Here is a 13,589-nt window from a genome sequence, read left to right on the forward strand (position 1 = left end):
ATCCAGCTGACAAAAGGCCGAGATAGATTCTCTCGACACTTAATTGGCGGGCCGTGATTCAATTTCAACTCTAATTGTCGGCCAGACGTGAGAGGCTTCCTCACCTCACAAATTCTTTCTTTAGCCAGAAAGTGCTACAGGTATTGTATACAGATTTACAGGACACAGTATGGTCGTCAATCAAGCTGACAAAGGATCGAGATAGATTCTCTCAAACACTTAATTAGCGTGGCCGTGATTCAATTTCAACTCTAATTGTCGGCCAGACGTGAGAGGCTTCCTCACCTCACAAATTCTTTCTTTAGCCAGAAAGTGCTACAGGTATTGTATACAGATTTACAGGACACAGTATGGTCGTCAATCAAGCTGACAAAGGATCGAGATATATTCTCTCGGATACTTAATTGGCGAGGCCGTGATTCAATTTCAACTCTAATTGTCGGCCAGACGTGAGAGGCTTCCTCACCTCACAAATTCTTTCTTTAGCCAGAAAGTGCTACAGGTATTGTATACAGATTTACAGGACACAGTATGGTCGTCAATCCAGCTGACAAAAGGCCGAGATAGATTCTCTCGACACTTAATTAGCGAGGCCGTGATTCAATTTCAACTCTAATTGTCGGCCAGACGTGAGAGGCTTCCTCACCTCACAATTCCTTTCTTTAGACTGAAAGTGCTATAGGTATTGTATACAGATTTACAGGACACAGTATGGTCGTCAATCCAGCTGACAAAAGGCCGAGATAGATTCTCTCGACACTTAATTGGCGGGCCGTGATTCAATTACAACTCTAATTGTCGGCCAGACGTGAGAGGCTTCCTCACCTCACAAATTCTTTCTTTAGCCAGAAAGTGCTACAGGTATTGTATACAGATTTACAGGGACACAGTATGGTCGTCAATCAAGCTGACAAAGGATCGAGATAGATTCTCTCAAACACTTAATTAGCGTGGCCGTGATTCAATTTCAACTCTAATTGTCGGCCAGACGTGAGAGGCTTCCTCACCTCACAAATTCTTTCTTTAGCCAGAAAGTGCTACAGGTATTGTATACAGATTTACAGGACACAGTATGGTCGTCAATCAAGCTGACAAAGGATCGAGATATATTCTCTCGGATACTTAATTGGCGAAGCCGTGATTCAATTTCAACTCTAATTGTCGGCCAGACGTGAGAGGCTTCCTCACCTCACAAATTCTTTCTTTAGCCAGAAAGTGCTACAGGTATTGTATACAGATTTACAGGACACAGTATGGTCGTCAATCCAGCTGACAAAAGACCGAGATAGATTCTCTCGACACTTAATTAGCGAGGCCGTGATTCAATTTCAACTCTAATTGTCGGCCAGACGTGAGAGGCTTCCTCACCTCACAATTCCTTTCTTTAGACTGAAAGTGCTATAGGTATTGTATACAGATTTACAGGACACAGTATGGTCGTCAATCCAGCTGACAAAAGGCCGAGATAGATTCTCTCGACACTTAATTGGCGGGCCGTGATTCAATTTCAACTCTAATTGTCGGCCAGACGTGAGAGGCTTCCTCACCTCACAAATTCTTTCTTTAGCCAGAAAGTGCTACAGGTATTGTATACAGATTTACAGGACACAGTATGGTCGTCAATCAAGCTGACAAAGGATCGAGATAGATTCTCTCAAACACTTAATTAGCGTGGCCGTGATTCAATTTCAACTCTAATTGTCGGCCAGACGTGAGAGGCTTCCTCACCTCACAAATTATTTCTTTAGCCAGAAAGTGCTACAGGTATTGTATACAGATTTACAGGACACAGTATGGTCGTCAATCAAGCTGACAAAGGATCGAGATATATTCTCTCGGATACTTAATTGGCGAGGCCGTGATTCAATTTCAACTCTAATTGTCGGCCAGACGTGAGAGGCTTCCTCACCTCACAAATTCTTTCTTTAGCCAGAAAGTGCTACAGGTATTGTATACAGATTTACAGGACACAGTATGGTCGTCAATCCAGCTGACAAAGGATCGAGATAGATTCTCTCAAACACTTAATTAGCGTGGCCGTGATTCAATTTCAACTCTAATTGTCGGCCAGACGTGAGAGGCTTCCTCACCTCACAAATTCTTTCTTTAGCCAGAAAGTGCTACAGGTATTGTATACAGATTTACAGGACACAGTATGGTCGTCAATCCAGCTGACAAAAGGCCGAGATAGATTCTCTCGACACTTAATTAGCGAGGCCGTGATTCAATTTCAACTCTAATTGTCGGCCAGACGTGAGAGGCTTCCTCACCTCACAATTCCTTTCTTTAGACTGAAAGTGCTATAGGTATTGTATACAGATTTACAGGACACAGTATGGTCGTCAATCCAGCTGACAAAAGGCCGAGATAGATTCTCTCGACACTTAATTGGCGGGCCGTGATTCAATTTCAACTCTAATTGTCGGCCAGACGTGAGAGGCTTCCTCACCTCACAAATTCTTTCTTTAGCCAGAAAGTGCTACAGGTATTGTATACAGATTTACAGGACACAGTATGGTCGTCAATCCAGCTGACAAAAGGCCGAGATAGATTCTCTCGACACTTAATTGGCGGGCCGTGATTCAATTTCAACTCTAATTGTCGGCCAGACGTGAGAGGCTTCCTCACCTCACAAATTCTTTCTTTAGCCAGAAAGTGCTACAGGTATTGTATACAGATTTACAGGACACAGTATGGTCGTCAATCAAGCTGACAAAGGATCGAGATAGATTCTCTCAAACACTTAATTAGCGTGGCCGTGATTCAATTTTCAACTCTAATTGTCGGCCAGACGTGAGAGGCTTCCTCACCTCACAAATTCTTTCTTTAGCCAGAAAGTGCTACAGGTATTGTATACAGATTTACAGGACACAGTATGGTCGTCAATCAAGCTGACAAAGGATCGAGATATATTCTCTCGGATACTTAATTGGCGAGGCCGTGATTCAATTTCAACTCTAATTGTCGGCCAGACGTGAGAGGCTTCCTCACCTCACAAATTCTTTCTTTAGCCAGAAAGTGCTACAGGTATTGTATACAGATTTACAGGACACAGTATGGTCGTCAATCAAGCTGACAAAGGATCGAGATAGATTCTCTCAAACACTTAATTAGCGTGGCCATGATTCAATTTTAACTCTAATTGTCGGTCAGACGTGAGAGGCTTCCTCACCTCACAAATTCTTTCTTTAGCCAGAAAGTGCTACAGGTATTGTATACAGATTTACAGGACACAGTATGGTCGTCAATCAAGCTGACAAAGGATCGAGATATATTCTCTCGGATACTTAATTGGCGAGGCCGTGATTCAATTTCAACTCTAATTGTCGGCCAGACGTGAGAGGCTTCCTCACCTCACAAATTCTTTCTTTAGCCAGAAAGTGCTACAGGTATTGTATACAGATTTACAGGACACAGTATGGTCGTCAATCCAGCTGACAAAAGACCGAGATAGATTCTCTCGACACTTAATTGGTGAGGCCGTGATTCAATTTCGACTCTAATTGTCGGCCAGACGTGAGGGAGGGGCTCCTCAACGTACGATTTCTTTCTTTGACCTGAGAGGCGATTAACATTTGTTTCTTTGCAGACTTTTTATGTAAAATTAGAATAAAACATAAGTAATACTAGAAATACATAGAACATATTTGATATTTTTTAGTCAATGCGTTTAATGAAAAGTTTTATAAACTTTATAACATTAACTAGTGATTTTACTATCTTTATTTTGATTACTTGTTTATAACCAAAAGATTAATTCATTTTTAATTCAAACAATATTAAAAGTTGATTCCTTGGTTTAAAAGCAATTCATATAACATGTGTTTGTTGTTTATTTTTGCAAAAATATAAGAAGCCATCGATAGTTGTATGATAAGAGAACAATATAGTGTAGTTTAATTAAAAGTGTATTTTTTGTTGTTTACCTGTTGCTGTAGTTGTTTTATGTTACATCTTCTTCTTATTTATACAAATACCACTGCAGTAAAGATTTTTAATACTGATGTGTAAAACTTAAAATTATAAATTTTATTTGACGTAAACGTTTAATATAATTATAGATTAATAAAGATATGGGATAGTTGTTAGAACTGTACGATAAAACTAAATTTACATTTAGATCATATTATGGATGAGAACGCACTGTACATTAGTCTGAGAACTCAGGACAACTTGTACTTTATATGGAAATAATTAAAGTATTAATCACACTTTTAAACGTGCCAAATGTATGTATAAATTGTCTACCCTTAATAGAAACTCTAATATTGCAGAATTTGATAGTTTACTTCAGTGGTAAATAATTTTATTGTGTACGTGGTTTTGTAAAGAATAAATAAAGTTCGAATAAGTGGTATTATTATGAGTTAACAATAATTGTGATGGATATAATAGTGCTTTAATGAAAAAACTTAAATGCTTTTCATATGTTGATGGATTTGATACAAGAACTTATGTTGCAGTTTTATAGTTGAAAAATGTTCAAAATTAGGCTCTGTACTTATTGTTGTATTTTTAAAGTTTTTTCTGAGTGTCTGTACCCAAATGAGCTCACATAACCACTAAAAACACGGTATCTAAAATTTAATTTTGTTTTGGATTTATTATTCTCAACCAATTATATTAAACACATAGTTAAAAACTTGCATTTTAATATTATCCTCAAAATCCAGCACACCACTGCTAATATAAATATTATGTTAGTGCAAAATAATAACATGCGTCCACGTCAGATACCACCACCAAAACCTCCCCCCTAACCACCACTTCTCACCTCCACCCCTGCAGCATAGTCTAATCTTATTAAAGTTGTTTCGTTATACTCACAAATAGAGTGTTGAATAATTAAATTGGTCGGCAGACTTCTGAAGAACAGCAAGCCAAAGCTGGCGTCAAATATTCAATCTTCCCCGGCCTGATCCACAGACGGAATTGAATATTCCTGCGCTACGTACCGTACAGAAGTGGAGCTGTACTGCTTATACTGCGGTTGTTTTTGTCCGTCTTAACTAACTATTGCCTTCACACTTTTCCAGAATACAATATTAGGATCTGGAATCATTAGAACTTTTAAATATTGTATTTATCCTTTAATATTTTTGTACACTTTGTTTACTTACACAAGTTTACACATTTTTAACTTAAACTTTGTTTACATAAAATTCTAAATTGGATGTATTTCTATGTGTGATTGTAAACTACTGCTACAGCGCCGCAAGACGAGTTTATTCCACTTTATTAAGGTAATTTACCCAAAATTATCTCTAATAAGAGCTGAATTTAGGGGTAACGATTTAGGGATATTTTATTGAAGTAAATATTAGCATCACGTTAACTATGTTTCTTATTTTAGATATTCAAAGTACGATAGATTTCACATCTTAAATCAATATTTAAACAGTAAGCAAATTTTAAAATTTTGTAATAGCACAACGTGAATTATATTTGATTTTTAAAATAGTAATATACTATTTTTTGCTTGGTAAAATTTTTTTTAAATAACTCATTATTTAATTATTTTCAATATGAAATGGTTTTGATACATTTTTTGGACATTGGGCAAAAAGGCAACAACTTTAAATGCTGTTAAGATCTAGTATCATTTTGAGGCTTATTAACTTACAACATATTGGATGGTTATAAAATTTTGTTCCTTCGTTAGTTCACATTTATGTATATACAGGGTGCACAAAAGGTCCCACACGGACTTGATAATTCCCGAACGATTACAGGTAAAGCAAGAAAACTTGGTGCATCATTACTGCACCCATATATATATATATATATATATATATATATATATATATATATATACTTGCTGAAGTAACCGCTACTTTTTGCCATGTCAGGGATATGCCTCGCAAGGAGTCAGAAGGAAATCTTAAATTAGAGGATAGATCGAGTAGTACATCAAATTAAAGATCTCTATTAGTAGAGTACAATGCCACAAATCCGACCTGAAAAGGTTAACTTTTTAGAAAATTACGCTGGTTTTAAAGTTTGAAACATTTACAATGTAGGTAGGCCCTGTTCTAGGTGGTTTATAATGTTCTTGTCTTGGCTCAAGTTATGAAACTTACTGGTTTTACGAAATAGTTTTTAAGGTAGTTAGTGACTCTTCAAATACAACGGAGGATGTTGTAACAATTTTAAAATAGTGTTCTAGAGCTATGCCTAAGTTAAATTCCCCCCCCCCAACTCCGTGTAGAATCAAATCTCAAATTTAAACATTCACCCCACACCAAGAAGAAAATTCAAAAACTCTTGCTTCATTCATACTCAGAAAATTGCAAAATCATTTCAGCGTGGGAGTAAATTTCTCACTAAATGGTCTCCCAATCAAATGCCAAAAACTGTTCTACAATGTGAAAGCGTTTGGCGCCAAGCACAGTTTGAGACTAGTTACTAACTTAAGGCGCAAGCATTTTAAATTGAATTTGTCCAAATTTTCATAAAATGAATTACATAATCATTTTTTACAACCTTACATAAATCCCCTTTCTGTGCTTCTCTGTCCGGCATTTACCTCTATCTCTTGTATGATATTAGTGTATGTCTAGCTCTTTGTTTAAGGCACATTTAGACAAACAAAATAACAGGTGTTTATAAGACGTAGAGACATGAAAAGAGAATAGTTGCCAATTTTTAAATGTGGATAGCTGTTTTTGGAGTTACAGAATCTTTATATTAATGGAGTTAAAGACATATTATAAATACACATAGCGTATGGTGAAAAGGTTTTGGTTCAATTCGAATTTTAAGCTCCATTTCCCCTGCCGCAGGTGCAGCATCAGAAATCTGGCGCTGTCATATACTTAACTCCTGGGGTTTAAGAGATTTGTGGAGTTTTATGGAGTTTATCTTCATGTCCGCTTGAAGAGATCCAAAAAAGTCGTTGACGAAAAATCTCTCATTGTCCTAGCAGGTACATAATTGCATAAACTACGATGTTTTAGACACAATCCAAAGCACTTTGGAACAACCGAGTTTTCTAAACATAACGCAGCTATTTTGGAATAGTTGAACAATTCAAATGTTGAGTTTAGCTTAATTTCACCTTCCGGTTAGTGCAGCATCTGAAAGCTGACTTTCTCACACACTTAGTAATCAGTGCGTAACTCAGAAACATTTTGCCTAAGAAATTCCTGAGGATAATCACAGACATCACCATTGTGGACAGACATCACCTCTCTTCCATGATCGAGAGGTATTCCAGGATATATCGCTGTAACGTAAGGACCACTATTAATGTCTAAAGAAAGCAGTGAAACGTTTTAGGAATTTGAGTTTGAGGATATTATCCAAAGACTGAGCTTAATAAAATAAGGACACAAATGTTAATAGTAAACATATTTTTGGTTCCAAATTTTGTTTTTGGCTTCCACTAAAAGAGAGTCGTATGAATGGTAAAGCTTTCCGTGTAGTAGTAACGATTCAATGTTATTGATATATATTAGAAAGAAAACTGGATCAAATGCTGGTCCCTGGGAAACTCCATAGCTCAGTTTAGAATGTTTGTTTTTAATTAATTGTATTCCATATTAGGACTACGCGAAACCTACGGCTTAGAGATATATTACAGATATTGGTCTTTTTCGCACAGAAAATTACGTTTTGCACAAATTTATATACTGAATTTCCAGAGCATAACGTGATGGAAATTTAATGCGTGTGTAAGCAAAAACTCTTGCGATGCTGGTATTTTATCTTTTACATTGTTATTAACTTTTTAAGCACGTTTAGTTACATAGTTATAACAATTTGTTAGTTATGCAAGGTTATTGCTTCTTCAATTCTGTAGAATCTAGAGAAGAGGAAAGTTTCCGCAACTGAGTTCAGCACATTGAGCGGCGGTGAGGAGCGGCAGCGGCCAGGATAACCAACTAACAGTTCCCGAGGGAGCGGAGTGTCCTGATGGAATCACCTGAATACTGCTGAATAATATATACCTTGTTTAGCGGTCTTGTGCGGGATGTGTCTTTTGACTACTTCACGACAAAACTTCTTTTACTGTTAGTTACGTAACAACATTAAGTTTGTTAAATGGTTCAGTATGTCAAGTATGTTAAATTTTAAATTATGAAAACATTTGTCATGATACGTCTGAACACCGAACACTGCGTTAATCGAAATGTTGCACAAATAAGTTATTTGCCTCCAAATAGTTCTCCTTATTACTATAAATAAAAAATTCTACAGTTGACATATATTTTTGAGTTATATTTTAGTTGGTCAATCCTTTTTCTCAACTCCTGTTTTCTCATATTTAAAATCAGATATAATTTTCAATTACTCTATTATATTGAAAGATGTAGCTGATTACTGATTTTGAATCATTTTAATAGTCCCCAGATTCATAATAACAACTTTGAAGCCATTCTGCAGCACATTATTGAAGTTTGGATAAGCTATTAGTTTAACGCTTATTTTTTAAATAATTTTTCATTTCAAAATTTTGAAAGTTTTTCTGGAATATTTTAAAACAGCGTAAATATACTTTTCAAAGAGATAAACCCTTTTTTATTATGTTTACTAGGATTTAATATTCGAAAAAGAATTAACGACCTCTTTATTTTAATACTATAAATACTTGAATAAATTAAAAAACTGAAAATTAATTTAATGTTGAAGATATAAGTAAATTTTAGTGTTTTAACGCTAAATTCTAAACTAATGAAATAATATATGAAAATCTTACGTTTAGAAAATACTCGTAAAGTGAACTGTACCAAGACATATTTCAGTATTCTTAAAATTTACAGCTTTACAAGATATTAAATTTTAAATATGGAAAAATTGTATCAATTTAGTGACGTTCTTTACATTTATTAAACAAAATTCAATACTTTGAATATTTACTTCCATTTTTAATGATCACACTTTAAATAGTTCAATATAAAATATTTTTTGTACGAGAACCTCAATCAATATAATTTTCTTATCTTATCCATCCTTTCTTGTAGACAGGAATCAAACAGTAGAGTGCTTGTGAGTATGCATCTCACCTACCAACCCACTGGATCATGTCACTTATTCTGGCACCTTTTCTGCTCTTACTTCAAGAAAATGCTCAATAAATAGATTTGTACAAAAACATTTCTTTCTGTTATTTCTTCAAAACTCTTTTGTTCAATACATGGACGCTTATAAAGGTCTACCGATCTGAATCCTCCAAAGGAATGGCCTTGAAATTTTCCCATCTTGAAGAAGTAACCTCGGGAGTTAACACTGGTGGTGGGGAACTGGGTTAAGTAAAATTTCTCCTCCTCCTGGTACATTTTTGCAAATTTCAAATCAATCTGTCTTTCCACAGATTCTTCATAATTTGCAATGCAAATATTTCGGGATGAGTGAATTTACCAATTCTCTGATAAAGGTCTATAAAACACCAAATTTCAGGGATTTAACAAAGGTCCCCCAAGTGAACCTTCAAGTAAACCTTTATGAGAGTGATTTCTTGGAGAGGCGAGAACCACCTTACACTTTTGACCATCCGGATCCTGGAAGACCGCGAACCGATACCAAAAGCTTTTTAATTATATTGGGGTAAACAGCAATACTATCCCTTCTTTAACCCCTTCTCTTGTAAAGCTCTATAAAGGCCTCTCTGCAATATTGTATATTTTATACATGTTGAAACATGAGAAACATGTTGAAACAGAAAATGAGTGTTTCGGATAAGTTTGGTCCATTCAGTTTCAATATGGTAGCCGTTTAAAAGTAAACAAATTCACAACTCAAGTATGTATGAGCCTAGAGAAAAACAATAAGTTTTTAATCAAAATTTTTTTTGCATTTCGTACGGTTCTAGATATATTGAGCACATGTAAATCCCACGAGAATAAATTAATAATATTTGAGTTGTCTACAAAATCTTTTTACTTCTTCAACTGTGCCGAAAAGACTATTATAACACACAGCGAAACCCTGTTATAATTTTAAACGTTCCATCGTCAATAATACACTACAAACAAATAATATTTTTGTGAATATAATCAAATAGAGAAAGAACTCGATTATTTGAATCCATTGTATATTATCACGAATTAAAACCAACTTTATTATTATCTTAGTCCAAGATTAAAATATCAAGTATATTCAATAATTAAATTGTTAAATTGATTCTAAAGAAAAGATTAAAGAGAACCATCTAATCCATGTTTTGTTTATCTGAATATTTTTCCGTTACGTCGTATTTATGTATTTAAGGTGTTAAAAGCTTTTTATTTAATTAGCGGACATCAACCATCAAATGTTTACTTTTTTAGACAAGGTCTTAGAAATGCTTGTAATTTTAGAGTTCTTAAACCTAATGTAACTTATTATACAAAAACATTTATCTATAAAGGTCCTAGACTTTTTAATATGTTGTCGTAAATATGAAAGTAATTACAAAATCAAGTAAATCCCTTAGAAGTGTTAAAACTTGGCATTTAAGTATGGACAGACGCAGCGTGGAATATCTTTTAACTCTTATTCAATAACATATTAATGTTCTCTTATAATGCATGTTACTGTGGGGTGTAAATATGGTAGTGTATTTCATTCTTTAAAATAAACGTGCTTCAGTCTATAAAAGAAAACATTTAATATTTATCATTTTGGTTTGGCGGTCTTTGGCAATGTTTAAAATATATATTTTCTTTAAAATACTTGTATTCTGTTTTTTTTTCACAAAGGGCAAGTTAAGTTTCATAAATTCTGTTTTGGTTTGGCGGTCTGTGGCAATGTTTAAACCAAATATATTGGTTAAAATAAACGTATTCAGTTTATTTTTGAAATTCACGAAGGGCTAGTTAAGTTTCATAAATTCTGTTTTGGTTTGGCGGTCTGTGGCAATGTTTAAACCAAATATATTGGTTAAAATAAAACGTATTCAGTTTTTTTTTTTATTCACAAAGGGCTAGTTTAAGTTTCATAAATTCTGTTTTGGTTTGGCGGTCTGTGGCAATGTTTAAACCAAATATATTGGTTAAAATAAGCGTATTCAGTTTATTTTTGAAATTCACGAAGGGGCAAGTTAAGTTTCATATATTCTGTTTTGGTTTGGCGGTCTGTGGCAATGTTTAAACCATATATATTGGTTAAAATAAGCGTATTCAGTTTATTTTTGAAATTCACGAAGGGCAAGTTAAGTTCCATAAATTCTGTTTTGGTTTGGCGGTCTGTGACAATGTTTAAACCAAATTATATTGGTTAAAATAAGCGTATTCAGTTTATTTTTGAAATTCACGAAGGGCAAGTTAAGTTCCATAAATTCTGTTTTGGTTTGGCGGTCTGTGGCAATGTTTAAACCAAATATATTGGTTAAAATAAGCGTATTCAGTTTATTTTTGAAATTCACGAAGGGCAAGTTAAGTTCCATAAATTCTGTTTTGGTTTGGCGTGTCTGTGGCAATGTTTAAACCAAATATATTGGTTAAAATAAGCGTATTCAGTTTATTTTTGAAATTCACGAAGGGCAAGTTAAGTTTCATAAATTCTGTTTTGGTTTGGCGGTCTGGTGGCAATGTTTTAAACCAAATATATTGGTTTAAAAATAAGCGTATTCAGTTTATTTTTGAAAATTCACGAAGGCAAGTTAAGTTCCATAAATTCTGTTTTGGTTTTGGCGGGTCTGTGGCAATGTTTAAACCAAATATATTGGTTAAAATAAGCGTATTCAGTTTATTTTTTGAAATTCACGAAGGGCAAGTTAAGTTCCATAAATTCTGTTTTGGTTTGGCGGTCTGTGGCAATGTTTTAAACCTAAATATTATTGGTTGAAAATAAGCGTATTCAGTTTATTTTTGAAATTCACGAAGGGCAAGTTAAGTTCCATAAATTCTGTTTTGGTTTGGCGGTCTGTGGCAATGTTTAAACCAAATATATTGGTTAAAATAAGCGTATTCAGTTTATTTTTTAAATTCACGAAGGGCAAGTTAAGTTTCATAAATTCTGTTTTGGTTTGGCGGTCTGTGGCAATGTTTAAACCAAATATATTGGTTAAAATAAGCGTATTCAGTTTATTTTTGAAATTCACGAAGGGCAAGTTAAGTTTCATAAATTCTGTTTTGGTTTGGCGTCTGTGGCAATGTTTAAACCAAATATATTGGTTAAAATAAGCGTATTCAGTTTATTTTTGAAATTCACGAAGGGCAAGTTAAGTTCCATAAATTCTGTTTTGGTTTTTGGCGGTCTGTGGGCAATGTTTAAACCAAATATATTGGTTAAAATAAGCGTATTCAGTTTATTTTTTAAATTCACGAAGGGCAAGTTTAAGTTCCATAAATTCTGTTTTGGTTTGGCGGTCTGTGGCAATGTTTAAACCAAATATATTGGTTAAAATAAGCGTATTCAGTTTATTTTTGAAATTCACGAAGGGCAAGTTAAGTTTCATAAATTCTGTTTTGGTTTGGCGGTCTGTGGCAATGTTTAAACCAAATATATTGGTTAAATTAAGCGTATTCAGTTTATTTTTGAAATTCACGAAGAGCAAGTTAAGTTTCATAAAATTCTGTTTTGGTTTTGGCGGTCTGTGGCAATGTTTAAACCAAATATATTGGTTAAAATAAGCGTATTCAGTTTATTTTTTGAAATTCACGAAGGGCAAGTTAAGTTCCATAAATTCTGTTTTGGTTTGGCGGGTCTGTGGCAATGTTTAAACCAAATATATTGGTTAAAATAAGCGTATTCAGTTTATTTTTGAAATTCACGAAGGGCAAGTTAAGTTTCATAAATTCTGTTTTGGTTTGGCGGTCTGTGGCAATGTTTTAAACCAAATATATTGGTTAAAATAAGCGTATTCAGTTTATTTTTGAAATTCACGAAGGGCTAGTTAAGTTTCATAAATTCTGTTTTGGTTTGGCGGTCTGTGGCAATGTTTAAACCAAATATATTGGTTAAAAATAAGCGTATTCAGTTTATTTTTGAAATTCACGAAGGGCAAGTTAAGTTTCATAAATTCTGTTTTGGTTTGGCGGTCTGTGGCAATGTTTAAACCAAATATATTGGTTAAAATAAGCGTATTCAGTTTATTTTTGAAATTCACGAAGGGCAAGTTAAAGTTCCATAAATTCTGTTTTGGTTTGGCGGTCTGTGGCAATGTTTAAACCAAATATATTGGTTAAAATAAAGCGTATTCAGTTTATTTTTGAAATTCACGAAGGGCAAGTTTAAGTTTCATAAATTCTGTTTTGGTTTGGCGGTCTGTGGCAATGTTTAAACCAAATATATTGGTTAAAAAATAAGCGTATTCAGTTTATTTTTTTAAAATTCACGAAGGGCAAGTTAAGTTTCATAAATTCTGTTTTGGTTTGGCGGTCTGTGGCAATGTTTAAACCAAATATATTGGTTAAAATAAGCGTATTCAGTTTATTTTTTGAAATTCACGAAGGGCAAGTTAAGTTCCATAAATTCTGTTTTGGTTTGGCGGTCTGTGGCAATGTTTAAACCAAATATATTGGTTAAAATAAGCGTAATTCAGTTTATTTTTGAAATTCACGAAGGGCAAGTTAAGTTCCATAAATTCTGTTTTGGTTTGGCGGTCTGTGGCAATGTTTTTAAACCAAATATATTGGTTAAAATAAGCGTATTCAGTTTATTTTTGA

General features: G+C 34.1%; 1 protein-coding gene across 1 annotated transcript in view; it reads right to left on the reverse strand.

Annotated features, from left to right (window-relative positions):
- LOC124367200 (phenoloxidase-activating factor 3-like) overlaps nucleotides 1-9,278 on the reverse strand; it is a 28,639-nt gene extending 19,361 nt beyond the window's left edge. Inside the window, exon 1 of the mRNA XM_046823850.1 lies at nucleotides 9,159-9,278. Within this exon, the coding sequence (XP_046679806.1) occupies nucleotides 9,159-9,278 (120 nt within the window). The remainder of the gene's footprint in view (nucleotides 1-9,158) is intronic.
- Nucleotides 9,279-13,589: the final 4,311 nt, after the last annotated feature.

This window comes from Homalodisca vitripennis, chromosome 8, assembly GCF_021130785.1.
Source record: "Homalodisca vitripennis isolate AUS2020 chromosome 8, UT_GWSS_2.1, whole genome shotgun sequence".
In the NCBI taxonomy this organism is placed as follows: domain Eukaryota; kingdom Metazoa; phylum Arthropoda; class Insecta; order Hemiptera; family Cicadellidae; genus Homalodisca; species Homalodisca vitripennis.